A 26724-nucleotide genomic window follows, 5' to 3' on the forward strand; every position below is an offset into this window, starting at 1 on the left:
GCTGGAAGCTTTTCCTTTTAGGGGGAAATTATTTTTGGGGATGATTTGAAACAGCTCATTAAGTCTTTGGGGGAGAATAAGATGTACAAGCTCCCGGAGGATAGGCTGAAAGCCTCTAGGGGTTTTGGTCCTTCCCGTTCTCGTTTTAGAGGTCAGCGCCATTATCGCCAGTCTAAACCGGCTCCTTTTGGCCAAAGGCAGACGGCCAGGAGGTCTCAGTTTTGGTCTCATTCTTTTCGCGGCCGTAGGCCTGCCCGATACAACGGCACCGTGGGTGTAACAGGAGCTAAATCATCCCAATGAAATAGCGCCGACCCACTCCTGCGTTCCAGTCGTCGGGGGACGGCTGTCCCTGTTTTACGAGGAATGGGTCAAAATCACATCTGACCACTGGGTTCTAAACATTATAGAACACTGTTACGCCTTGAATTTTGTTCGTCCCTTGTGTGATCTGTTTCTGGTGTCTCCCTGCTGGGTCCCTGGAGAAAAGTGTCTCAAACGTTTCGTCGATTGATAGACCTAGAGGCGGTGATCCCAGTCCCTTCGAACAAACTAAAGACCGGCAGATATTTGGATCTAAGGAAAGTCAACAGAGCTCTTCGAGTGCCCCATTTTCACATGGAAACTTTACGTTCCGTAATCACCTCCTTCAGAGGTGGGGAGTTTTTAGCTTCCCTTGATTTGACGGAAGCATACCTGCACATTGCGATTTGGAAGGACCATTAGAGATATCTCCGGTTCATGATCCTCGGTAAACATTACCAGTTTCAGGCCCTACCATTCGGGCTGGCTACCACTCCCCGCACCTTTACCAAGGTAATGGTGGTAGTGGCAGCGGCTCTCCGACGGGAAGGGATTCTAGTCCATCCCTACTTGGACGATTGGCTCATTCGAGTGAAGTCAGAGGATCTATGCAAGACGGCGGTTGCCAAAGTGGTGCAGACCCTTCACTCTCTGGAGTGGATCATCAATTCTGCCAAGAGCCAGTTGTGTCCTACCCAGGTCCTGGAGTTTTTGGGGGCGAGATTCGATACTCAGATTGAGAAAGTTTTCCTTCTTCAGGAACGGATAGACAAGCTAACATCTCAAGTTCGTCGTCTATTGTCCCTACCGGTTCCCAAGGCATGGGACTACTTGTAGGTGCTTGGTCCTATGGCGTCTACTCTGGAGTTGGGCTTTTGCTCATATGAGACCATTGCAGAGGGCTTTGCTCTCACGTTGGGATCCCAAATCTGAGGAGTTTCAAGTTCCCTTGCCGCTCCAGGAACCTGCCAGGTCCAGTCTAGCTTGGTGGTTGATCCCCGAACACTTGTCTCAGGGGGTGGATCTGGAAGTCCCTCAGTGGATCATTGTGACGACAGACCGCCAGTCTTTCTGGTTGGGGAGCAGTTTACCAGTCTCAAGCGGCGCAAGGCCAATGGACACAGCAGGAAGCGCAATGGTCCATCGATTGTCTGGAAACACGGGCAGTATGATTGGCCTTGCAGAAGTTCCTGCCTCTCATTCATCATCGCTCGGTGAGAGTGCTCTCCGATAATGTGACGACTGTGGCATACGTTAAATGGCAAGGAGGAACAAAGAGCCATCTCGTGGCAGTGGAGGCGGACGAGCTCATGGCCTGGGTGGAGAGAAATCTGCTCCGGATAACGGCTTCTCACATTGCCAGGGTAGACAACATTCAGGCGGATTTTCTGAGTCGTCAGAGACTGGATCCCGGAGAGTGGGAGCTGTCCGAAGAGGCGTTCAAGTTGTTAACTCATCAGTGGGGGATTCCCCATTTGGATTTAATGGCGACTCAGGGGAATGCCAAGGCACTGCGCTTCTTCAGTTGCAAAAGAGAGCATGGAACGGAAGGAGTGGATGCCCTTGTCCTTCCATGGCCCCACGACATTCTGCTCTACGCCTTCCCTCCTTGGCCCCTGGTGGGTAAGGTCTTAAAAATAGAGGCCCATCTGGGGACGGTGGTTCTGGTGGCTCCGGAATGGCCATGGAGGCCGAAGTTCGCAGATCTCATCAACCTTGCAGTGAACGGCCCACTCCGTCTGGGTCATCTTCCAAATCTCCTGAGGCAAGGTCCAGTATTTTTTGACCAGGTGGATCGCTTTTGTCTAGTGGCATGGCTTATGAGAGGCGACAGTTGAGAAAGAAGGGTTATCCGGTGATTTCCATTCTTTTGCGGGCTCGCAAAACTTCAACCTCTCTTACATATGTCCGAGTCTGGAAAGTTTTTGAATCTTGGTGTAGTAGGTCGGAAGTTTCCCCTAGGCATGCCTCGATAGTCCACATTCTAGCCTTCTTACAAGATGGTTTGGCGAAGGAGTTAGCTTTCAGTTCTCTAAGGGTTCAAGTGGCGGCTGTAGGCTGTTTACAAGGGAAGGTGGAAGGAGAGTGTCCATAGAGGCTCATCCTGATGTGGTGTGTTTTTTCTTAGAGGTGCTAAGCACTTGAATCCACCCCTCCAGGCTGTTTGTCCTTCTTGGAGTTTGAATTTGATCCTTCGAACGTTGTGTGAACCTCCTTTTGAACCGCTCAGGCGCGTTACTTTAAAGGATCTTATGCTCAAAATGGTGTTTTTGGTGGCTATCTGCTCGGCTCGGAGAGTTTCTGAGATTCAGGCTCTATCTTGTCACAAACCTTTTCTTAGGTTTTCAGATTCCGTCATTTTGCTGCGAACAATGCCATCTTTTCTTCCTAAGGTTGTATCAGCCTTTCATGTGAATCAGTCAGTTGAGTTGCCTGTGTTTTCAGATTTGGATCAAGATTCTCCGCATGCACGTGAATTGAAGATGTTGGATGTCAGGCGGGCACTTCTGCGTTATTTGGAGGTCACTAATGAATTTTGTCTGTCGGATCATCTTTTTGTCTTGTGGAGCGGGTCCTAAGAAAAGGCATAAGGCTTCCAAGACCACCATTGCCCAGTGGTTGAAGGAAGCTATTGCTTCGGTGTACATATGTCACGGGCGAGCGGTTCCAAACGGTCTTAAGGCTCATTCGCTTTGGTCTCAAGCTGCATCCTGGGCAGAAAGTCAGTTGGTTTCCCCCCAGGAGATCTGTAGGATGGCGACTTGGAAATCTTTGTATACTTTGCTCGGCATTACCGCTTGGATGTTAGGGCTCCCGACAGAGAGTTTCAGAAGCAGTCTGCTTCGAGCAGGGCTTTCTAGGTCCCACCCTATGTAAGGCAGCTTGGGTACATCCCAGCAGTCTGGGCTGATCCGGGTACGTACAGGGAAAGGAAAATTGGTTTTTACCTGCTAATTTTCATTCCTGTAGTACCACGGATCAGCCCAGACGCCTGCCCAGATTACATGTTCTGAAATGTTTTGGATCCGCTCAAAACTTTTAATTTACTGTCATACTACACAGCAGGGTGAAGACTTCACAAGTGCTCTTATTTTGTACATGGTTGATTTTTCATAGATTTGGTTTAGCCATTTGAATTTGGATTCCTGTTACCAGTTCAAATTCCTTTTCTGCTTTGATACTGTTTATACTGAAGGGGGCTACAGGGGGTGCACCGTACTTAGTTTTTCTGTCTCCATCTGCGGGAAGGGGAGGCATAACCCAGCAGGCTGGGCTGATCCGTGGTACTACAGGAATGAAAATTAGCAGGTAAGAACCAATTTTCCTTTCACGGCTACCTGGAGTTTTCCCCTTGGTTTTTGTTTCTTCTCCCACTTCAGCCCAGCCATTGCAGTGCTAGTCCATGCAGCCCAGTTTCCGTCACAGCATGTAGCCATGGGCCATGATTTCAGCCAGCAGGCATTAATGAAAAGCAATGATTGAGACTTCCTTTCCTCCCAGGGATTGCCACTCGGCCAGCCCCAGAAAGTGTATGTGTGAAGTGTTTGAAAAGATTACACTGTGCAATGTCACTTTTACTCTTAGGGGGTCATTTTCCCAAAGTCCATGGGTGCTTTCCCTCACAGATTTTGCATCAGTTTCAAAGGGAATGTATATGCATACTTCCCTTTTTGGAAATTGCTTGGATAAAAGAAACTCCAGAGATTTGCACTTCCTTTTTCCCCTGAAAAACAATGCATAATAGTTTTAAAAATGTAAAACTCTGTGCTGCCTTCCCTGACCTAAGCCCACCTAATTTTCCCATGGCTAAAAATATGTGCATTTTTTATCCCCGTGCATACTTTTACCCATATACAGGATATAGGCAGTGTTCAGACAACCCTTTTACCCAGCTAAATGGCTTTTGAAAATTCTTCTTAGTTATCAATTATCAGCCCAATTTCACTTTTTAAAATCATGTGATCTAATGTGCTGAAATAAGTGTCTTTCAATCAATACATCTATTTGTACATTTGCAGTACCATACCTAGCCATGGGCCTGATTCACTAAAGCTTTTCTCCAATTCTTTGTCTATGGGGAAAAATGGTAGTTTTGTTTTATCTGTAGAAAGCCTTTATCTTTGTTAAAAACATATTCACACATGTAGCATATTTTTGGTATTTTTTAAAATTATTTTTTTCTTCACGTTTAGAACCTCTTCAGTCAGTTCAAATCGGCACCCTCAGATAGTCTAACATACAAGCTGGCTTTGTGCCTGTGTATGGTTAACTTCTATCATGGAGGTGTGAAAGGGGTAGCACACCTGTGGCAGGAGTTTGTACTGGAAATGCGCTACAGATGGGAAAACAATTATCTTATTCCAGGGTAAGAGCATTAAATGATTTATCAATTGAATATTGTAAGTTGCTTAAGTTACGTTTTGAGATTTTAAAGCAGCCATTCCTCTTGGTAGAAATGTTTCTTTTGGATATGAAGACCTTCCATTAAATTCATTTAGTTTTATGCTTCAAGCAGTTGAAAATATTTAATAAAAATCATTTTTGCCCTTCAGCATGTGACGTGTTGGCCTTCCTGCTGGTACAGAGGTCGGGGGCTTCAGCTATGTTCTTGCTTTGGGGGAAGATGCCATTCTGTAGAACAAAATGATTAACATTCTTCTGTAAAACTTCCTTAAACTTTTGCCTACAATGACTAAGATGTAGACCCTGGCTATATCAAGTCCTATAAGGTAGTCAGATGAGGATAAAGCAAGTGGCAGAGAATGGCACGTGATAACATTGTTAATACCATGAAAAGCTGAAACGGCAGCAGCATATTAACATTTAACATTGTAATATTAGTTATCAGACCCTGAAGTAACGACCAAATGGAGAGCTGTGCTTCTTCCAAAGCATTTCTAATGCATGCTGCAGCCTCCACCATGATTAGTCGGGTAATGACAAAAGCTACGTGAAGGAAATGTATTTATAGCCTCATAGCTGACTACAGCGGTGGCAGAAAAGAGCCAATCATTGTGGCCTGGAACATGTACCCCAGTTTACACTGTGAGTATAAGAATTTTAGGCCATGGGATATCGTGCCCTTCCCAGTGAGCTTCAGCATAACTAAATGCTCAGGTAAACACGTGTGGCCATGTATGTCAGTTTCCCCCTCTGCTAGGTGTTCAGTGTAGAGCTATTGTTGCCTGCCACCCTAAAATGGACTTGGTGAACAATGATGCTTCCTGGTTGTGTAATGTTGAAATGTGTTTGTGGAGGGAATGATCCTCCTTGATGGGAAGTGCTGCTCATAAGGAAAGTAGGCAGAACTTTTCTTTCTTTTTACCTATAGATGAGTCTAACATTCCTGTATTGTTTTTAACGTCCTGGTAATTATGATAATATATAGCTTTCAGTTGCCGTACTATATATTCAGTGGCTTTTTCCCTTCTTTGTAGGTTAATTAATGGACCCCCAGATCTGAAATGTTGCTTACTGCATCAGAAACTCCAGGTAAAATTTGCAATGTAGACGAATTTTGCTTTTGAAAGAAACAAGCTTATGTAAGGAAAAAACATACTAAAATACTTTACCAGCTTCTGTATAACATGCCACAAAAGCAAACATTTATAAAATTAAATTGGATTGAGTTCCTGGAGGTTAAGATGATATTGGTTGAATTTTTGTTTTTGTAAGAGATGTTCTTATCCAGAATTTGCTTTCATGGATTATCTTTGAGTCAAAAAGGACTTTTTTTTTACTAGGGAAAATAATTGTCAAATTCTGCATGCCTTTTTTTTTTTTTTTTTTTTTGCTTCTCTGCAGGTTCATAAACAAATACTTTTTCCAAATGTGTACTTTGAAATAAATTGAACTGATCTCTCTTTGGAACTAAATTAGCTGTGGAACTGTGTGATACCTTGACTGTAAATTCATCCTCACTGCTGAGCTGATAAATGTGCATGCTTTAATAGCCCATATACAAGCATGCAGTATTCTTCAATTTTGAATAAGCAATTCTGACTAAAATAGTTTTCACAAGGTCATGTTCAAGTTACTTCCTTCTTGCTGTACGCAAAGGTTTTACTTAACTTGAGGATTTTGTTACAGATGCTAAATTGTTGTATTGAAAGAAAGAAGGCAAGAGATGAAGGGAAGAAAGGAAATAATTCAGTCTGCTCTCCAAGTAAGTTCTTGGATACAAGATCATCGAGAGATGTTGGCAGCGTAGGCGATCATTCCAGCACTGACCATCAGAAAGAAAAGGGGGAGACGGGAAAATCCTGGGACTCCTGGAGTGACAGTGAAGAAGAGTTTTTTGAATGTTTAAGTGATACGGAGGAAATGAAAGGAAATGGTGAAGAGGGGGTGAAGAAAAGCACCCCAAAAGAAGGAAACAAAGAACCTCCCAACTTGAAACCAGAAGGTCGCCTTCATCAGTCTGGAAAGCTCACGCTGCTGCATTCTGGGGAACCTCTGTACATCCCGGTAACACAGGTTAGAAAGTTTGTTCACAGAACATTAAAATACTTTTTGGTGACCTGATATTTCTTTCTTCCTTTTTAAAATCAGTGGAAAGATATTTTCCTAGAATCATCGGATCATTCTTGAAAATATCCCACAAAAGCTCTGGTGTGGCATAATGTGAAGCTGCCACTCTCTTTTGTGCATACGTTTTGCAATTTTGTTCTGAAATTTTGTCCCAGTACACAAACCAGGTTAGGAATGATTCACAAGCCAATTGACCCCATTTTGAGTGATTATCACAGTTGCACTGTTATACAGCTTTACCCTATTTTCTTTTAATCGCACTTTCATTATCAAAGGTGGCAAATCATCCTGCCTTCCTATATTTTATTTAATTATATTCTGCCTTTCAGACACTTCAAAGTGGATTACATTCATTCAGGTACCAAAGGGCTCATAATCTGAGGCAATGGAGGTTGAAGTGACTTGCCCAAGGTCCCAACAGGTCCCAAAGAGCAGTAGCTGGATTTTGAACCCTGGCTTCCTTGGTTCACAGCCCCCTGCTGTAACCACTAGGTTACTCTTCCACTCCACTATAATATTGTCAAGACCTCAGAGCAGTTGTTTAATTAAGGATACCAGAAGTAAATTGACTATCAAAATTCACAAGTGTAGGATAAAGCTGTGTTGAGTGATAAATCTGCTGTCATAAAATTATTTAATTTGGGTAGTGTGTTAAAAATGAATAAGATCTTTTTATTCTTTCAATTCAATGTCCAGTGATTTTGCACACCCTTTTGTTATGGGAGATTGCTCTGATTAAATCTCCTGACTATTACATTCTTTTCTTTTGCTGGTTGGAATAGTGATGCAATGTCCAGTAAAGTTTCTGTCAGTGACAGCTTATAAATCAGGTAGCAGCACCAAACCCCCCTCAGAAGTCATTTAAGCCATCTATTGGTATAGGCAGTTAAAGTGAGGAGTGCATGTCAGTGAATAATTAATTTCTGCACCACTAGAACAACCAGCCTGGAGAGCATGTTTTTTTCAGTCTGAGGACAAGCAGGATGGCAGCCCTCATGCATGGGAGCTAGTCATTGAAAAGTATGGCAATGTTTCCAGAAGATAGACTATGCCTTATTGGGCATGCCCACACATGCCATTGGATTACACATCCATGCAAGGTCCCTTTAATATTTCTTTTTCTGTGGAGTTCTTTGATCACCGTGTGGTACTTCACCCTCCTCTTTTTGGGTTTTTGGTAATTTTTTCCAGATAATTGGATAGGTTGTCACACTGTCCTGCGCTCTCGTTCCTCATAGTTTTCTGTAAGATATTGTAACTTTCAAACAGACACACATATGAGCCTGCTCAGGGACACGGGGATTTTATAACTTGCGCGCACATTATAAAATAGCTTGGACACATACAGAAGTATGGACAATTTTAAGCTTGTGCACACCCAACTGCATAAATTGGATTTCAGATTCGCAAGTCAGGGAATTTTAAAACTGGCGCACGTCCTTGCCATAACCAGTTTCACCAGTTCATCCAGTGTATAGGGACAGGTCCTCAAGATAACCCCACCCCCCAGGTTTAATAGCCTGTACTCCCCCCAGTTAACCCAGATCCCTCAAACCCTTCTGCAAAGCTTGGAACTGGTTTTATTTAGACTTACACCTCGTCAATAGCAGAAGTGAAGTTTTGCAGCACTGGACCTAGGTGCATGTTGGGACGCATAAGTATTTATGCGTATATCTATTGGCCAAGACCCAAAATGCTCACACGCTGCCCACACCACATCTCTTTTTGAATCAGAGTGAGATGTGCTTGCTGCAGGAGATGTGTGCAGTTGAGCCGCTTTTAAAATACGGCAGGTGCATGTATACCCTACATGTGCTGATTTTGGAGCGCACTAGGCTTTTAAAATTCACCTTTAAGATTTTTAGGTCATTTTTTCTTTTGGTAGTGTTTCTCTTCCATAGAAATGCGCCATCAGTGCCCACTGGCAATTGATCTGCTACCACCATCGAGTTCCATTTTCCATCCCTTCTGTTTCAGCTGGATATGTCTAGAAAACCTTATGGATTTAACTGGAGGAGGTTTGTCGGGTGGTGTGAACAGAAGGCCCTAGAGCCTTTGTCCTGCTCTACCCAAAAACTGCTTGATTACATTTTACAGTTGTCTGGATCTGATCTCAAGATCAATAGATAACCTTAGTGCGCTTGGCACTAAGGTTATCTATTGGGTAAACCCATCTCTGTGCAGACTTTAGTTGTCCATGTTATGCAGCGTCTCTCCATTTTGTGCCTTCCATCAGGCCACCTGCTGTATCTTGGTGTGGCTCTGTCTCAACTGGTGAAAACTGCTTGTGAAGCTGCTGCAGTCCTGTGACTTGAAGGATCTCACCTGGAAAGTCATGTTTTTGGTGAGTCACTTCAACGTATAGGGTCAGTTAGCTCCAGACTCTAGTAACTTATCCACTTTATACCAAATGTTATCACGATATGTTCGTCTTATACACCCATCCTAAGTTTTGACCTAATATGGTATCTGAATTCCATCTTAATCAGCCAATCATCCTTCTAAAAATTTTTTCCAGGCCACATGTCCATCAAGGTAAACAAGCACTGCACAATTTGGTCTGCAAGAGAGAGTCTTAGCCTTCTACCTGGAGTGGACTGAAGCTCATAGAAAGTCCACCTAACTTTTAGTTTCTTCTGACTCAATCAAGCTTGGGATTTCTATTGCCAAACAGACTATATCTCATTGGCTAGAAGATTGCATCACCTCTTGTATGCCCAAGTGGGGCTGAATTTGGTAGAGTATATCAAGGCTCGCGCTATCCAAGCCATAGAAGCTTCAGTGGCTCACCTGTGATCAGTCCCCATGGAGATTTTCAAAGCTGCAATATAGAGTTCTCACCACACATTCACATCTCATTATTGCTTAGATAGCGAAGACTGTTGTGACAATAGCTTTTACCAATCTGTCTTTTGGATTTTGAGGTTTAGAACCCAAATCTTTTTCCCTCCTAGGGCCCGTTCTTTTTATTCCAGGCTTCCTGCATAGGTTAAGTGTATAAACGAAAAAAGCTTCTCACCAACAAAAATATTGTTTTGCCTGTTGGTATTTGTTTGCGGTTTCCTTTTCTTTCTTTGGGGGCAACCTCTAGCTAGGAATTCCCCATGTGTGAAGACCACCATCCTGCTTGTCCTCACAGAAAGCAGAGTTGTTTACCTATAACAGGTGTTTTCTCAGGATGGCAGGATGTCTGTCCTCATGAAACCCACCCACCTTTCCTCGGATTTGGCATCTCCTTTTTCTTAATGTTGAAATAGAACACTGAAGGGAGCCCATGTAGACGTGTGGTATAATGCACACCGAGCATGCCCAGTGAGTCACAGACAAAGTTCTAGAAACGTTGACATGAGTTTTCTGTGCCAGGCTTCATCAAACGATGTTACCCATGTGTGAGGATTAACATCCTACTGTCCTTAGAGAACACATGTTACAGGTAAGCAACTCTGCTTTCCCCCAGATATTCATCTTGTTAGAAATGTATTTAAATATTCTGAAGCGCAAAATATTCAAGCTGTTGTCAATTACATGGAACATAAGACAATGAGAAATCTAGAAAAAAGGGAAAACTGTCTTTAATCCTGGATCTCTAACTTACATTAATCTTTTTGCTGTCTACTCCCTGTCTGCCATTTGAGTTTCTAAAGATCTTATACAAAGAACTGAAGGATAGTAATTAAGTTGTGTTTAGAATTTTTTTTATAAAACTAATTTAATACATTTGTGGCTAGCTTTTGGGCGCTATGCTTCCTCCATCAGGTCAGTGGCAAAGAGCTAAAGATGATGATCAACTATACAAGCAAGTTATGGGTTGTATTATGGTGGTGGTGATTTTAAAGCTGTACAGGAGGTGCAGAGTAAAAGGATTGCATGGGGGAGGGCACTGATGTGCTTCCAGAAGATCGTGAGAACTGATAGAACTGAACAGAATTTTCAGTTGTAGGAAGGTATTGCCGGTAATAGCTGGAGTTAGTCCTTTTGTGTCTATCTCAAAGCGTGTGCTCATTTTAATATCCAGTATCTCACATTCTTGGAGAGATTCAAAGCTCCCTTTTAGTATTCTGATTATAATGTCAATGAGGCAGTGGTCTGGTTGCTCTTCTCTGTGATGTTATCTTGCATTTGTTAAAATGTATTTTTTTCTATCTATTTCACTGATGTAAAGATCTTCACATTTTCTACATTGGATAATATGCACTTTGTTCATAGAGGAAAGCAAATGTGTGAACCCTGTATGTAACATGACTTTCCCATAGAGGTAACAGGAAGGCCCTTTGGTAGGTGCTGATATCATTAGTATTGGTATCATGGAAGGATTTGTGTCATTTTCTTCTCGCTGAGCTTCTCTTTGAAGCTTGAGTCTTACTGGTTTTTGCTTCAAATTAAATGACTGCTGGAAAGCTGGAACTGGAAGAGCAGGGAATATTTCTTTCGCTGATTAGTAGTGGTTATAAGTCTTTAATAATTTTTCAGCTTTGGCTTGTAGGTTGCTGCTTTGTGGGTATCCTCCTTTTCCATTGCAGCTTCCCTGGGATACGATTTTAGAGTGTTCATATTTTTATTGGCAGAATTCACTTAGCATTTTGAGGTGTTAATAGCATTCTTCCCCCCCCCCCCCCCCCCTGCTCCTTTGGAGTTCCTAAGCTCAGTCGGAACCAGGTCTGGAATCCGGTGCCATGAGTCAGAAATTTCTTTTCTCTAATTTTATATCCCCCTTCCAACTCGCCTGCTCCATTCATGGCAGCAGCAGGCCTTGACTGGTGGTCATGTGCCGGGGCTCCTTCTGGAACCCTGAAAGCATGGACCCTAAATCCAGCCACTGAGTGCTGTGTAAAAGGAAATGGTACCCCCAGGGTTGTAAATGCTCTCTACAGCATCCCGAGAGCGGCATGGGGTTGGGGCCCCATCTCTGGCTTTTGGTTCTGAGCATATACAATGTTGTGGCACGGCTGTGGACACGTGAACCTATTATATGTGAAGGGTGGAAATCAAAGCAGGAAGTGGGCGGCACCCGTGGTTGGTTGTCTGTATACAAATGTTTATAAATATCCATTGGTGATCGAGGCTGTAGTATGCAAAATGTTTAACTCTTTCTGTGCCATAGACCGTTTTGAATCTTCATTACATTCATTTCCCCCCCGATCTATGTGGCTTTTTTTTTTTCTTTAAGATTTAACTTTTAATTGATCATTGACACAGTACATAAAAACTATGTATAATCATATCTCCCTTGTTGCTGCACAGTGCATCCCATTAAGAGCAAATTATCTTTTTTAAAGATACAGTGAAAAGTATGCAGATTGATCGTATGCAAAGCCCCATGAAGCGGGATCTAATCAGCACCTTTGATTTCTGTTCTGCTCTCTAGTGCCGCAGTTGTTTCCTGCGGTGTTCCTTCTTTGGAACCATGTGCCGGGCACTAGCGGTCCCTTGTTTCTATAGTAACATGCATTTCATTTCGTTCTGCTGCAGTGCCCACGTCACCTGTTTCCTTCTTTAGCCCTTCGGCACTTACATAACTGTGCATTCACAGGTGGCAGGTGATCTCAGCCTTTGCAATTTCTTTGTACAGGTCCAGGATACATAAATGCAGTGCCAACTGCTGTGAGCCAAGCACCAATTCCTGCATTACATAACTAGGCACCATGTTCTGGATTAGTTCTATTTTATTCGGTTTTGCAAAATAAATGACTATCTTAGTATCGCTCTCTGTTGCAATTTTAAGATTTTTAAATTAATGGCACCAAGAGGGGGTTAAATTAGCACCAGTTTGAAACTCTGAAACAGCCCAATTATCAAGGCTTCAGCCGTGGCTGTTGCCAATTTGTGATCTTTCATATACATTCAGAACTCATCATCTTTCAAAAATCTAGCTAAAGTGAACTATGTTCTCCACATTTATTTCATGCTTGGATCAAAAGTGGCTGAAACTTCAGTCTGCAAGCTTTATGGAGTTTTCTTGGGAAATGTTAATATCAGTAGAGGAACAGATTTGTAGGTGGATGTGATTGTCCAGGAAGGGGGGAATCTTGAAGAGAAGCACATTTTATTTAAAAAAATAAATAACTGGATGCTGTCCTGGGGATTGAGACTAAAATCACAAAAATAATAGCAGACATTATAGCATGCCATTGATCTTCCCATGATCCTCATCCTCTTCCTATATAAACTCTAAGGGGGTTATTTTCTAAATCTATCGCACGCATGCCAGCTATCACTGGTGGTCCCCCACCCCATTACCGCGGGATTCAGAGAGCTCGGCGGTGTTAATAAATCCAGGCCTAAAGCTTGTTTAATTATTATTAGTATTTTCAAAAGTATTCTACTGATCCCAGCAATTTATTTTCAGGAAAATACCACATTTATCAATTCTTATGACAAACTCAAGGACACAAAAACAAAACTTATCTTCGAGATGGTTGATGCTGCAAGATATGTTTGAGAATTCTCAAATTATTCATGAATTCTCTTATAGAAATTTCAAATTTGTGTAGGATTTGCTTCAATTTAAGCCTCCCATCAAGCTGCTCACTGAGCAATGAGAACTCAGTAGTGTTATTACCCAGCTGAAGAGAATTCACTTGAGTTTTTAGACTCATAGGTTAAAGTACCTGACCTGAAAAGTCACAGTTTTTGGTGGCAGTCACTTCAGCCCACAGAATCAGTGAGATGCATGCCCTAGACCTTATCCACCTTATATTTAAGTTTCATTATGACAGGGTGGTGCATATTCACACTAAGTTACTGCTAAGGTGGTGGTCGATTTTCACTTAACCTAGTCAGTCATCTTTCCAGACCTCATGTTTGTAAACTTGAACAAGCCCTGAATCCTTTGGGTTACAAAACATCTGTTGCCTTCTCTCTGAAGCAGAACCCTTAGAAAAGTCCACTCAATTTTTTGTTACTTTTCACCCAAACAAGCCTGATATTGCTGTAGCCAAATGGACAGCAGATTGCATCATCTTTTAAGCCCAGGCATGTCTGACTCTAAAAGGACATGTTAGGGCTCATAATGTGAGCCCTGGCAGCATCTGTGGCCCCTCTAAGATTAGCTTCCATTGAGAAGATTTGCAAGGCTGCAACGCAGGGTGCACATCCTTTATTATCTTGATGTTGACTCCTGACACATCAGATTTGGTCATTCGATACTTCAGATGCTTTCTGAGTGGTAGAATCAGCTCCATCCCTCTTAGGGGCCCCATTATCTGCCTGGACATTCAAAACTAATTCATATAGCCTCCTAAACCTCAATATCTTGGCACTCGATAAATACTGGAGTCCCTCAAGGCTCTGCTTTGTCTGCTGTACTGTTCAATGTCTACCTGAGGCCACTGTGCACACTACTTTCCCCACTTGGCATTACATATAGATTGTACTTTGATGACATTCAGTTCATTTTCCATTAAAATCATTGGGGTAGATTTTATAAATGTACGCGCGGGCGTACTTTTGTTCGTGCACCAGGCGCAAGCAAAAGTATGCCGTATTTTACGCGCGTATCTTATAAAATCCGGGGTCGGCGCACGCAAGGGGGTGCACGTTTGTGCAACCTGCGTGCGCCGAGCCCAGCGCGTGCTGCCTGTTCCCTCCGAGGCCGCTCCGAAATCGGAGCGGCCTCGGAGGGAACTTTCCTTCCGCCTCCCCTCACCTTCCCCTCCCTTCCCTTCCCCTCCCTAACCCACCCCCCCCCCCTACCTTTGTTGGCAGATTTACGCCTGTGGAAAGCAGGCGTAAATCTGTGCGCGCCAGCAGGCTGCTGGCGCGCCATCACCCAACCTTGGGGGCTGGTCCGGAGGCTTCAACCACGCCCCCGGGCCCACCCCGAAATGCCGTGTCTCTTGCGGCACGCCCCCCGACACGTCCCTCCATGCAAGCCCCGTGACTTACGCGCATCCCAGGGCTTGCTCGGCGCGCGCAGGGGGGGTTTGGGGTAGGTTTTCGAGGGGTATGCGCGTACCCCTTTGAAAATCTACCCCATTATGTTCTACTCACTTCGTTTCATCGTGTGTCTCAACCATAAGAAGGTGGCAAATGGGAACAAACTATCATTGAATCTCTGCAAAACTGAGATCATGATAGCTGGCTGTGTTTCACCATTTTCAGTTCCCGATTCCTTTCTATTTGATTATCAGACTCGTCATATTACACATAAGGCTCACAATTTAGGTATAACATTAGATCCAACATTCTCAATGAAACCTCAGATCAAATCAGTCATTCAAGCCTCCTTTGCCAAAATGTGATTTCTGCGCCATATCATCTAAACACATGATTTCTGAACATTTTGCCAAGCTTTAGTTCTTACTGGCTTGGTTTACTGTAATTCTTTATATACTGGTCTTCCTAAAGTCACCCTATGACCATTATAATTAACACACAATGCCACGGCTCTGCTATTATCTGATACATATATCCCCTGTTCTTCGATTGCTATATTGGTTCCCAGTCACCTGGCAAGTTCAATATAAATTAGTAACAGTTATACCATCACCTCATCCTGGAGTAGCTCTGTACTTCACATTTATACCCCTGGTTAGAACACTCCATTCATCTTCTCAAAACTTTCTTGATATACCTTCCCATAGATCTGCATGTCTTGATGTCACTTGAGAATGAGCATTTTCCTTCACCAGTTCTACTGTCCATCTGCAACATTACTAACCAGGCAGAATTCAAAATAAATCATTAAAAGCAGAGATTCCGTCAAGCATTTGCCCCAGGTTATGAATAATTGTGCATTTCTGTCCTGGCTTCTGCTGCAGATATTTTCTTAAATTCTTTTTTTTTTTTTTATGTTCAGCTGTTCTTTTAATGATGTACACTAATTTTATGTATGTAAACTTTTACCTTGCCCTGAATTTTGGAGGGCATAGGAATTAACCTAAAATATTTATTTAGAAGAATTTTTATTTCCCAAAAAAAAAAAAAATTAAAATGTAAATGTAATCAAAATATGTTCTCCACTCATTAGCAATTAACGGTGTTAATGGATGCCTTTTTTGTTGAAAGGCATCTGATAACACCTGTTACAGGCACCCCTCATGGAGTTATTCAGCTAGGAGGTACCGTATTTTTCGCTCCATAAGACGCACCTGACCATAAGACGCACCTAGGATTCAGAGGGGGAAAATTTAAAAAAAAAAAAAAAATTTGTGCTAAACTGGCTCTGTCCCCGGGCGTCTTATGGAGCAAATTAGGGGAGTGCATAACTTTTTTATTTTCTCCCCATTTGCTTTTGGGTCTGGGGAGGGCCATTTTGATTTCGGTCCACTCCCCAGATCAGAAAACCTTTCTTTCTCTGGGAAACCACCCCCCACCCTCCTGACCCCAAGACCTGCCAAAAGTCCCTGGTGGTCCAGCGGGGGTCCGGGAGCGATCTCCTTGGCTTGGGCCGTCGGCTGCCAGTAAACAAAATGGCGCCGACGGCCCTTTGCCCTTACTATGTCACAGGGGCTACCGCTGCCATTGGTCGGCCCCAGTGACATAGTAAGGGCAAAGGGCCGTCAGTGCCATTTTGATTACTGTCAGCCGACGGCCCAAGCCCAGGAGATCGCTCCCGGACCCCCGCTGGACCACCAGGGACTTTTGGCAGGTCTGGGGGGGGGGGGTCAAGAGGGTGGGGGGTTGTAGTAAATTGGCAGATCTTGGGGGAGTCAGGAGGGTGGGGGGATTTTGTTAGATTTTTAGGGTTTGTTTTGTTTTGTTTTTTTATATTCGCTCCATAAGATGCACATACATTTCCCCCCCACTTTTGGAGGGAAAAAAGTGCGTCTTATGGAGCGAAAAATACAGTAATTTTCAAAAGGAATTTACGCATGCAAAACTTGTGTTTACCTGAGTAAGTGGGCTTTGCTACCTTTACATCGTTAAATATTTTGAAAAGATTAAGTATAATAGATCTTTCATTTCTTTTTAAGGGCCTCATTTACTAAGCATTTTTCCCAAAGAGACAGAATGGGAGAAAAGGTTTAGTAAATCAGTTCCTAAGTCTGGATTCTTCAGTTTAGCACTCACTGAACTTTATTTCGCTGGCTGTGTTTGACACTGCCTTGTTGTTTTCAGGAACATGCACCCTTCTTTGTTGATTCCATAGTTATTATCCCACTTAGGGAACAAAAATTTAGCGCTCTTCATTTTTAAGATTTTCTTATTTGAACAAATAATTGTAAATGTTTAGTCCATTGCAGAGATCTCTTAGTTTACTCTTCTGATCGTTAACATCTTCGAAACAGCAAGATATTGATCCATTTCCTAATAAGTCTGCCAGCCACATGCGTTCTGTCCAGAGTTTCCCACATCACCTTGACTTGTACAGAATGCTCCTGTCAGAGGGCTCACTAAAATCAAAAGGTTGTAGACCTACTGCTCCAGGTTTTGGAAACTCACTGCAGCCTTGGCATTGTAAAGTTAGGTGAAGAAGAGGTTGGAAGGAGAGAGGAAGAAGAAGGGGGATTAAAAGAAAAGCCAAATCAAAGCAGAAAAACACAAAAGAAAAACAGAGTATATTTTAAGGGAAAACAATGTTTCCCCATGTCCTATAAATTTTGTTTGGTGTGTTTAAGTTTTCTAAATATTTTCCACAGCTGTACTCCTGGAGGGCTTGTCCAGGAGCAGTGCACTGTTTTCAGTGGCAGCACACAGGGGTCAGAGAAAATAGAGGTGCTCTTGGGGAGGGGCTGTTACCTGCATAGCACCAGCGCTTTGAGCAGTCACTAGCAGATTTTTGAGGGTTTCATTAGGTTACATCATGCTCATTAAAATGCTTTTCAAGTATCAGCGAAGGTTAAAACGCTGCTGCTCCTATGATAGCTGTCATCCTTGTTGTTCTTGTGCGATGTTTAATGAATCCTGTCTAGAAGGATGACTTACAGACGTTGACTTTTCAGGAACCTTCACCCATGACTGAAGATTTGCTGGAAGAGCAGTCCGAGGTATTGGCTAAATTGGGGACCTCAGCAGAAGGAGCACACCTACGGGCCCGGATGCAGAGTGCCTGCTTGCTTTCAGATATGGAAGCTTTTAAGGTAATTGGTACTTTTCTGGTAGCATAAATCAATCTATGTGTACCATGAAAAGCACCACAGCTCCCCAGCAGTAAAGTTCTCCTTACTATGTTATAAATGGTGACCTCATACTAGGGATCAAAGTGTGCTTGCACACAAGCGTTCTTTCTGCCTTATGTCTAATCATAGGCTAGTGGTGGTACTGCTGATCTCTTAATCAGATTTTTCAAATGCATAAACCTACTTAAGATTTTTTTTTATATATATTTCTTTGCAATTAAAATTCTTGTCTTCCCACGTTCAATATTCTTGATTAATTTTAAATTTTGAACTTATCTTTCAATGTCTTTCAGTGCCACTAAATCATAAGACCTTGGTGGCGTCTGCTGTCATTTTGGAATCCATTTCATGTGGGAAACAGGAGTAATGTTAATATAATGTTGTGTGTTGCTGAGATCAGAATTACTACCTGTGATTAGATATAAGGCAGAAAAAACACTTGCGTGCAATCACACTTTGATAATGCCTAGTATGAGGTCACCATGTATAATACATTAAAGATAATTTTACTGTTGGAGAGCTGTGTTTTTTTCATGGTATATAGAGTATTCTCCATAAACAACTATTAGGGTAGTTTTATTTTTCCATCTATGTATATACTTGTAGGTAGTGGGGTAATCTGTGGATCAGGGAGGCGAGTATAACCTCTCTGAATTTCAGTAAGGCCTTTGATACTGTTCCATATGGAAGAGTAGTAAGCAAACTAGTCAGCATGGGAGTGGAACGGAAAATTAACTTGTTGACGAGTGGGGTTAAGAAACAGAATTTGGAGCCATTAGCATTTACTCTAGTGAAGTTTGATGCAAGGATCAATTCTTTTCAATATCTTAACACTTGAAAACAGCTTAAGGGAAATTTGTCAGTCTGCAGATGACTCAAAAATCTGTAACAGGCTAGGAACACCAGAAGGCATGGGCAAAATAGTGACTTGAAAAACCTGGAACACATAAGGGGTCTGGAAACTGTACTTCAGTGCAGGAAAATCAAATGATGCATCTAGAGCAGAAAAACCCAACAGCTACTTATCAGTTAGGAGCATCGAAACAGTCAGCTGCCAAATAGGAAAAGGACATAGGAGTAATCATCTCCGATGATCTGAAGTTTGCCACTGTAAGAAAGAAGCAGGGACGTGTGTAAAGAAACATTACCTTTATATGGGTCACTAGTGAGGTCCTGCCTTGAGAACTGTTTTCATTGTATAAAAACATTGAAAGGATGTAAGTAGCTTAGAGGAAAATCACCAAAATGGTACAGAGCCTACAACACAAACCTTATACAGGTAGGCTTAAAGAACTCAAAATGTTGCCCCTGGAGGAAAGAAAGCAAAGGGAATATGATAGAAATGTCCAGTTTCTCAGCATTCAGACAAGTTAATCCACACCTCTACCAGCAGATGGAGACTGATCAAAGCTGATGTCTGAGTATATGTATCCCTGCTCTGCATGTCCACCATCTGCTGGAGACCAGTATTCTCCGTCTTCAGCAGATGGTGGACATGCATCTCCCTACTGGGGATTGCTTGTTTAAAAAAAAAAAAAAAGTTAACAAATGCACCGCTTTTCCTGAGGCAGTGCCTTATGGTCCCTCCCTCAGTTGAGTTCTCCTGAGATCTGGTGATCCCACCCTCAGTCGAGTGCCTCACTCCAGTAGCCGTTTTTGGCATGGACAGCTGCCAGGAGAGATTCTGCTGAGGCTTAGCAGGTGCAGGAAGCTGAGCGCAGCAGTGAAGGCAATTGCCCTTTCCCCCTGCTGCTGGAGACAGACTCTGTACTTGGTCGGGATGAGCTGAGCTCAGGTAAAGAGTTTAAAAAACAAGAAGAAGAAGAGGAGAGAGAATTAGGGACCTCTCTTCTGTTTCTGGTCTCTGAGCCTTGGCGCACCAATCACACATGCGTTCCCGTCTCCATAGGGGACTTGGAGAGTTGCGGTAGTTTGGCGGGTTGAATGGCTGCTTGGGCTAAGCCCCACTCCCAGGCTTCGGTGAGATGCCATGGGATAGGCCTTGTCGACCTTTGCGCAATTTGCCTGCAAAAGCGGTGCCTAATGTCTGTTCACGCGTCCAGGCTTGAACGTCTGTCAGGACCGCTTGGTTGGATGTCCAAATTTTGGGCATGCGTTGTACAAGCATTCAGCAGAGTGTGTGCATATATGTGTATGTATGTATCTATCTATCTATCTATCTATCTATCTATATATATATATGTCTGGGTACGGATACACAATTGTTCAGCACTTGTGTTTTTGAGCATGCTGCCTCTGGACTTCCCTTTTTTCCATGGCGCCGGTAGCAAAGAAGCTTAAGTGCCTTGTGTTTTGCATAGCTTGCCATATTTGGACTTCAAAGCTGGGGGTCCTCTTAATATTTCTCAGCATTGCCTGGAGGCTTAGGGCAAGTTGTCTCCAACTGATTTCGCTGAGCCCGGCCCTTCCCAACAGGTTGCAGGAAGGGAACCGGAGGGAGACCTGTCAGAAGTTTCATCTGAAGAAAATAGGATAAATCATAAGCATTGTCAAGTTAAGTGTAAAACATTGATAAGACAGGCGAAGGGAGAATTTGAAATGAAGTTGGCCATAGAGACAAACTCATAATAAAATTTTTTTAAAATATATCCAAAGCAAGAAACCTGTGAGGGAGTCGGTTGGACCATTAGATGACCGGGGGGTTAAAGGGGTTCTTAGGGAAGATAAGGCCATTGCAGAAAGATTAAATTAATTCTTTGCCTCCGTGTTTACTAATTTATTTATTTATAACTTTTCTATACCGAAGTTTAAATAACATGTTGGGGAGATACCAGTTCCGGAGATGGTTTTCAAGGGTTACGAGTCAGACGAAGTGAACGAAATCACTGTGAACCTGGAAGATGTAGTAGGCCAGATTGGCAAACTAAAGAGTAGCAAATCACCTGGACCGGATGGTATGCATCCTAGGGTACTGAACGAACTCAAAAATGAATTTTCTGATCTATTAGTTAAAATTTGTAACCTATCATTAAAATCATCCATTGTACCTGAAGACTGGAGGGTGGCCAATGTAACCCCAATATTTAAAAAAGGCTCCAGGGGCGATCTGGGTAACTATAGACCAGTGAGCCTGACTTCAGTGCCAGGAAAAATAGTGGAAACTATTCTCAAGATCAAAATCATAGAGCATATAGAAAGACATGATTTAATGGAACACAGTCAACATGGATTTACCCAAGGGAAGTCTTGCCTAACAAATCTGCTTCATTTTTTTTGAAGGGGTTAATAAACATGTGGATAAAGGTGAACTGGTAGATGTATTGTATTTGGATTTTCAGAAGGTGTTTGACAAAGTTCCTCATGAGAGGCTTCTACGAAAACTAAAAAGTCATGGGTTAGGAGGCAATGTCCTTTCGTGGATTACAAACTGGTTAAAAGACAGGAAACAGAGAGTAGGATTAAATGGTCAGTTTTCTCAGTGGAAAAGGGTAAACAGTGGTGTGCCTCAGGGATCTGTACTTGGACCAGTGCTTTTCAATATATATATAAATGATCTGGAAAGGAATACGACGAGTGAGGTTATCAAATTTGCAGATGATACAAAATTGTTCAGAGTAGTTAAATCACAAGCAGACTGTGACACATTACAGGAGGAGCTTGCAAGACTGGAAGATTGGGCATCCAAATGGCAGATGAAATTTAATGTGGACAAGTGCAAGGTGTTGCATATAGGGAAAAATAACCCTTGCTGTAGTTACACGATGTTAGGTTCCATATTAGGAGCTACCACCCAGGAAAAAGATCTAGGTATCACAGTGGATAATACTTTAAAATCATCGGCTCAGTGTGCTGCAGCAGTCAAAAAAGCAAACAGAATGTTAGGAATTATTAGGAAGGGAATGGTTAATAGAACGGAAAATGTCATGATGCCTTTATATCGCTCCATGGTGAGACCGCACCTTGAATACTGTGTACAATTCTGGTTACCGCATCTCAAAAAAGATATAGTTGCGATGGAGAAGGTACAGAGAAGGGCAACCAAAATGATAAAGGGGATGGAACTGCTCCCCTATGAGGAAAGGCTGAAGAGGTTAGGGCTGTTCAGCTTGGAGAAGAGACAGCTGAGGGGGGATATGATAGAGGTCTTGAACGAGTAGATGTGACTCGGTTATTTACACTTTCAAATAATAGAAGGACTAAGGGGCATTCCATGAAGTTAGCAAGTAGCACATTTAAGACTAATCGAAGAAAATTCTTTTTCACTCAACGCACAGTAAAGCTCTGGAATTTGTTGCCAGAGGATGTGGTTAGTGCAGTTAGTGTAGCTGGGTTCAGAAAAGGTTTGGATAAGTTCTTGGAGGAGAAGTCCATTAATGGATATTAATCAAGTTTATTTAGGGAATAGCCACTGCTATTAATTGCATCAGTAGCATGGGATCTTCTTAGTGTTTGGGTAATTGCCAGGTTTTTGTGACCTGGTTAGGCCTCTGCTGGAAACAGGATGCTGGGCTTGATGGACCCTTGGTCTGACCCAGCATGGCAATTTCTTATGTTCTTATCACCAAAGCCACCTGCTAGAGGGGTGGCTTCAGTGATAGTGGCCAGACGTCAGCTGTGGAATTAGTCAGCCAATACAGTTTTAAAGACTAATCTTATGAAATTGCCCTTTAAACGTTAAAACTTTTGCTTTCCTCCGCGTTAGATCACATAAAGAAGAAATGTGGCATTCGTGCGAGTTTTGTGCCAGCGCTCATTATACTAGAGTGAGAGTAAACCTAGTCACATTTGCAGACACAATTGTCACAGTTTTAAAGTACATTCCATTGCTTACATATGACCTAAGTATTCTCATTTGAAAAAAATAAAAGGAAGAATATTCTAAACAATAACCCCTGAGGCAGCTCTATCCCGTAGAGCGAAACTCCGCCAGAGTCTGGCTTGAATACTGTAAGAATAAAGGTCTTTCACTATACACTGATCTCTTCTTCTTGGTCGCTACAGAGCTCATGATATAAAGTTAGATGGAGGATGCTTGGAGGAAATATAGAGAAATGCTATTTTACTGTGAGGGTTGTAAATGCCTGAATTAGCCTATTAGCAGAGGTGGTACTGACCAAAACTAGGACAGTGGTGTCAAGCAAAAAGGGTGATGGTAAATGTAAAGAAATGTTTTGGGTTTGGCTACGGAATGGTGGAAGGGCTAAAGGGGAGTTTCCTAGCGTGTAGGCAGATGGACTCAGGACCACCGAGTTATTCTTCCCTGCCAGCAGATGGCGACGGAGTCAGGTTTCAAAGCTGACATCACCCTAGATACACCCTTGCAGTGACCTCAGCCCTTCAGTATTTCTCTGTCTCCAGCAGAAGGCCCTCTGGAACATCAATCACCTGGAAGCCTGGGCAGTGAGGCTGGCGTGCTTGCAATTTAGTCACAGTCTCCAGGGTCAAGCTGTCTGCATAATGTCGTACAACGCAACGACAGTAACCTACATCAACTGCCAGGGAGGAGCCAAGAGTCAGCAGGTGTCTCAGGAGATTGACGACCTTATTGAATGGGCGGAAATACATCTACAGACTATTTCAACCTCACATATTGCAGGAAAAGACGTCAGAGCAGACTTTCTAAGAAGGGAGAGTCTGGACCCAGGGAGTAAGTGTCAGCAGAAGCCTTTATTTATTTATTTTACTTATTTATTAAGTTTTCTATACCATCACTAAGACAAGCCATCGTAACGGTTCTCAAAATATAGCACAAAATACAATAACAAATGCAGTCATAAAACTCCTGTATATAAAGTAACAACAATTATAAATAACTAAAATGTAAATAAAAACAAAAACTTAAATCCTAAAATATACATTAATAATTCAAATAAATAACAGGAATAATAGTGAGTTAATCACTAAAAAATGCATTAATACTAAAATTAAAAGGGACTAAAAAGGCATAGCAGATCGCTGGGGCCTCCCATCCATTGGCCTGTTGGCTTCATCTCACAATGCGAAGGTTCCCTGATTCTTCAGTCGCAGAAGAGATCCATGGTCCCTGGGAATCGACGTTCTTCTTCAGACCTGGCTGGAAGAAGAGTTGCTATATGCCTTCCCTCCGTGGCTCCTGCTGGGCAGGATCATTTGCAGAATTGAGCTCCACAGGGGATTAGTCCTACTAGTAGCACCAGATTGGCCCAGGCGTCTGTGGTATGCGAACATGCGGAGACTCCTGGTGGAGATAACCCCCCCCCCCAATGCCTCCCACCACACAGGGACCTGCTACAGCAGGGACCGGTCCGACACAAGGATCCAACTGTATTGTCTTACGGTCTGGCCCTTGAGAGGGCTCGCCTGATGAAGCGAGGATATTCTGCGACTGTAATTGCCACCTACTCCGCGCTCGGAAGTTCTCTACGTCCCTAGCATATGTGCGGGTCTGAAGAGTATATTGAGGCCTGGTGCGAGGAATGCCAAGTCCACCCCCCCTCTGGTGGTCAAAATCCCACTTATTCTGGAATTTTTGCAGGGGTGAGGTGAATGGAACCTCCCTGTCAGCTCATCCGGACGTGGCCTGTTTTCTGAAAGGGGTGAAGCACCTTCGGCCAACCCTACAGTGGCCAGTTCCCTTGTGGAATCTTAATCTAGTATTGGAACTTTGGCAGGGCCCTCCTTTTGGCCACTGCACAGTCTTTCTTTGCGTTTATTAACCTTGAAAATAGTGTTCCTGGTGACAATATGCTCAGCACGTCACATCCCTGAACTACAGGCCTTGTGCCAGGAACTGTTCCTCTGGATGTCTCTAAGAGCGTTACAGCTTCGTACAATTCCATTCTTCTCACCCATTCTTCAGACTTTCATTTGAATCAGTCCATTTCGTTACCATCCCTAGATAAGGACAAGGACGTGGAAGAATACCGCCTTCTCTGTCATTTGAATGTCAGTAGGCTTTTGGTGCGGTTTCTGGAAGTTTCAGAACAGGTCTGAAACATGGACCACCTATTTGTCCTTCACGGTGGAAGGAGGCAGAGCAAACCTGCTTCGTGGGCTACCATAGCTCACTGGATTAAGGAGGTGGTCACTGGAGCCTATGTGGAGGCAGGAAAGCCATTACCTTTTCAGGTTAAAGCTCATTCCACTAGGGCTCAGGCAGTCTCATGGGCAGAAGCTAGACTGCTGTCTCCGTCGACATCTGCCGAGCAGCATCATGGTGGTCCTTGCACACCTTCTCCATGTTCTATCACCTGGAAGTTCAGGCCCGAGAGGATGCAGCCTTTTCAAGGGTGGTGTTAACCATACCGCGGGCAGCCTCCCACCCCTATCAGGAGTAGCTTTTGTACATCCCACTGGTTCTGAATCCATCTGGCTGCACGTTGGGAAATGAAGAAATTACTTACCTGATAATTTTGTTTTCCTTAGTGTAGACAGATGGGACTCAGCATCCCACCCACAGCTGCCCAAGAACCCATGGAGGGAATATAGTTTCCAAGAGATTACGGGTAAGCAATCATCCAGTCCCTAGATCAAAGCCATCTAGAACCTTACTGGGTTCAGTGTTTGTTTGGTTGAGTACAGTTATGGTTATCTGTTTTTAATCAAGTTTTTTCAATAGTATGTCTACAGTGGCGTTTGAAGAGAATACTGAAGGGCTGAGGTCACTGCAGGGGTGTGTCTAGGGTGACGTCAGCTATGAAACCTGACTCCATCTCCATCTGCTGGCAGGGGAGCATAACCCACTGGTCCTGAGTCCATCTGTCTGCACTAAGGAAAACGAAATTATCAGGTAAGTAATTTCTTCAATGTCAAGGTTAACCAGCTCAGTATGATGAAAGGTGTTTGGCACATTCCCAGATATAACTGGGTTAAGTGCAGGTTGCCTAGCATGAGTGCCAGGGTGCATGTCTACACTCCCAGCTAATGGCAAAAAGGATCAGGAGTTGCTTGCAGGTGGTCAAACTTATACAATTGGCAACTAGGCAATCTGTTTCCATAGAGAGAAGACGATGGATAGGCCAAATGGTCCTTATTGACTGATCTCTATGTTTGTTATTTCATAAGTAATATTGAGCAATCTGCTTAGAAATCTAAAGGTTGACATTAATGGCACTTTTACTTCGCTGCAAATAAATTGTCTCCCATGTCTTAATGCATGGGAAGGGTTTAAATAGAATTTTCTTATTTTGAAAGTTATATTGCCAATATCAATATTCTGCGTGTAATCCTTCTTGAATGTGGGTGTATTCTGTTTCCTATGAAGGTAATTTGTTTAACACTTTAGCTCACAGAAAAGCATTAAAGGGCTGATTTGATCTGTCCAATCCTCAGGAATCACAGTAACTTCCATTAAATTCACTAATCAGGTCCCAACTTTGGGGGCGGGGGAAGAGGAGCTGGGTTGAACCTACTCTATTGAAAATTATATTGATCACTTTTCAGTAGAGTCAAAATTGAAAAGCACTAGGCTAGAAAATCCATCAGTAAGTACAGTATTCATTTTCTTCCTTGTTTCCTGCTGCTTGGGTCATTTCTAATTATACAACAGGCATTTTGTTAAAACCTTTGGGCCTTTTATGGTTAATTATGTTTGTACACCTGTAAGAATAGATAGTGTTTTAGATTGATTTATGATTTTAATTTTTGGCTTTCAAAGAGAAGGGGAGGTTTTCCATCTTACCATTACTATTTATTTCTATTGGGAATTAAAAGGATATTCATTCTAAATAATTGATGCATCTGAATGCTAGAACTTTTTTTTTTATCAGATGAATTCTCATTACTCATTACACAAATAATTATGAATGCAGGCATAAAATATATTTGTGTCAAGCCTGCAGGAACCAAACTTGCAAGTTTTGCTGAAGATGTATAGAGACCGTTTGGTACT

The 26724-nt window shown here is 42.8% G+C and overlaps 1 protein-coding gene across 3 annotated transcripts in view; it reads left to right on the plus strand.

Annotated features, from left to right (window-relative positions):
- RAB3GAP1 (RAB3 GTPase activating protein catalytic subunit 1) overlaps positions 1-26724 on the plus strand; it is a 182788-nt gene that overhangs the window by 108278 nt on the left and 47786 nt on the right. For all 3 annotated transcript variants that reach the window (XM_029605371.1, XM_029605372.1, XM_029605373.1), the window contains exons 15-18: positions 4497-4669; positions 5742-5796; positions 6394-6780; positions 17718-17855. In XM_029605371.1, coding sequence (XP_029461231.1) covers positions 4497-4669; positions 5742-5796; positions 6394-6780; positions 17718-17855 — 753 coding nt within the window. The remainder of the gene's footprint in view (positions 1-4496; positions 4670-5741; positions 5797-6393; positions 6781-17717; positions 17856-26724) is intronic.

The sequence above is a fragment of the Rhinatrema bivittatum genome, chromosome 6 (genome assembly GCF_901001135.1).
Source record: "Rhinatrema bivittatum chromosome 6, aRhiBiv1.1, whole genome shotgun sequence".
Classification (NCBI taxonomy): Eukaryota; Metazoa; Chordata; class Amphibia; order Gymnophiona; family Rhinatrematidae; genus Rhinatrema; species Rhinatrema bivittatum.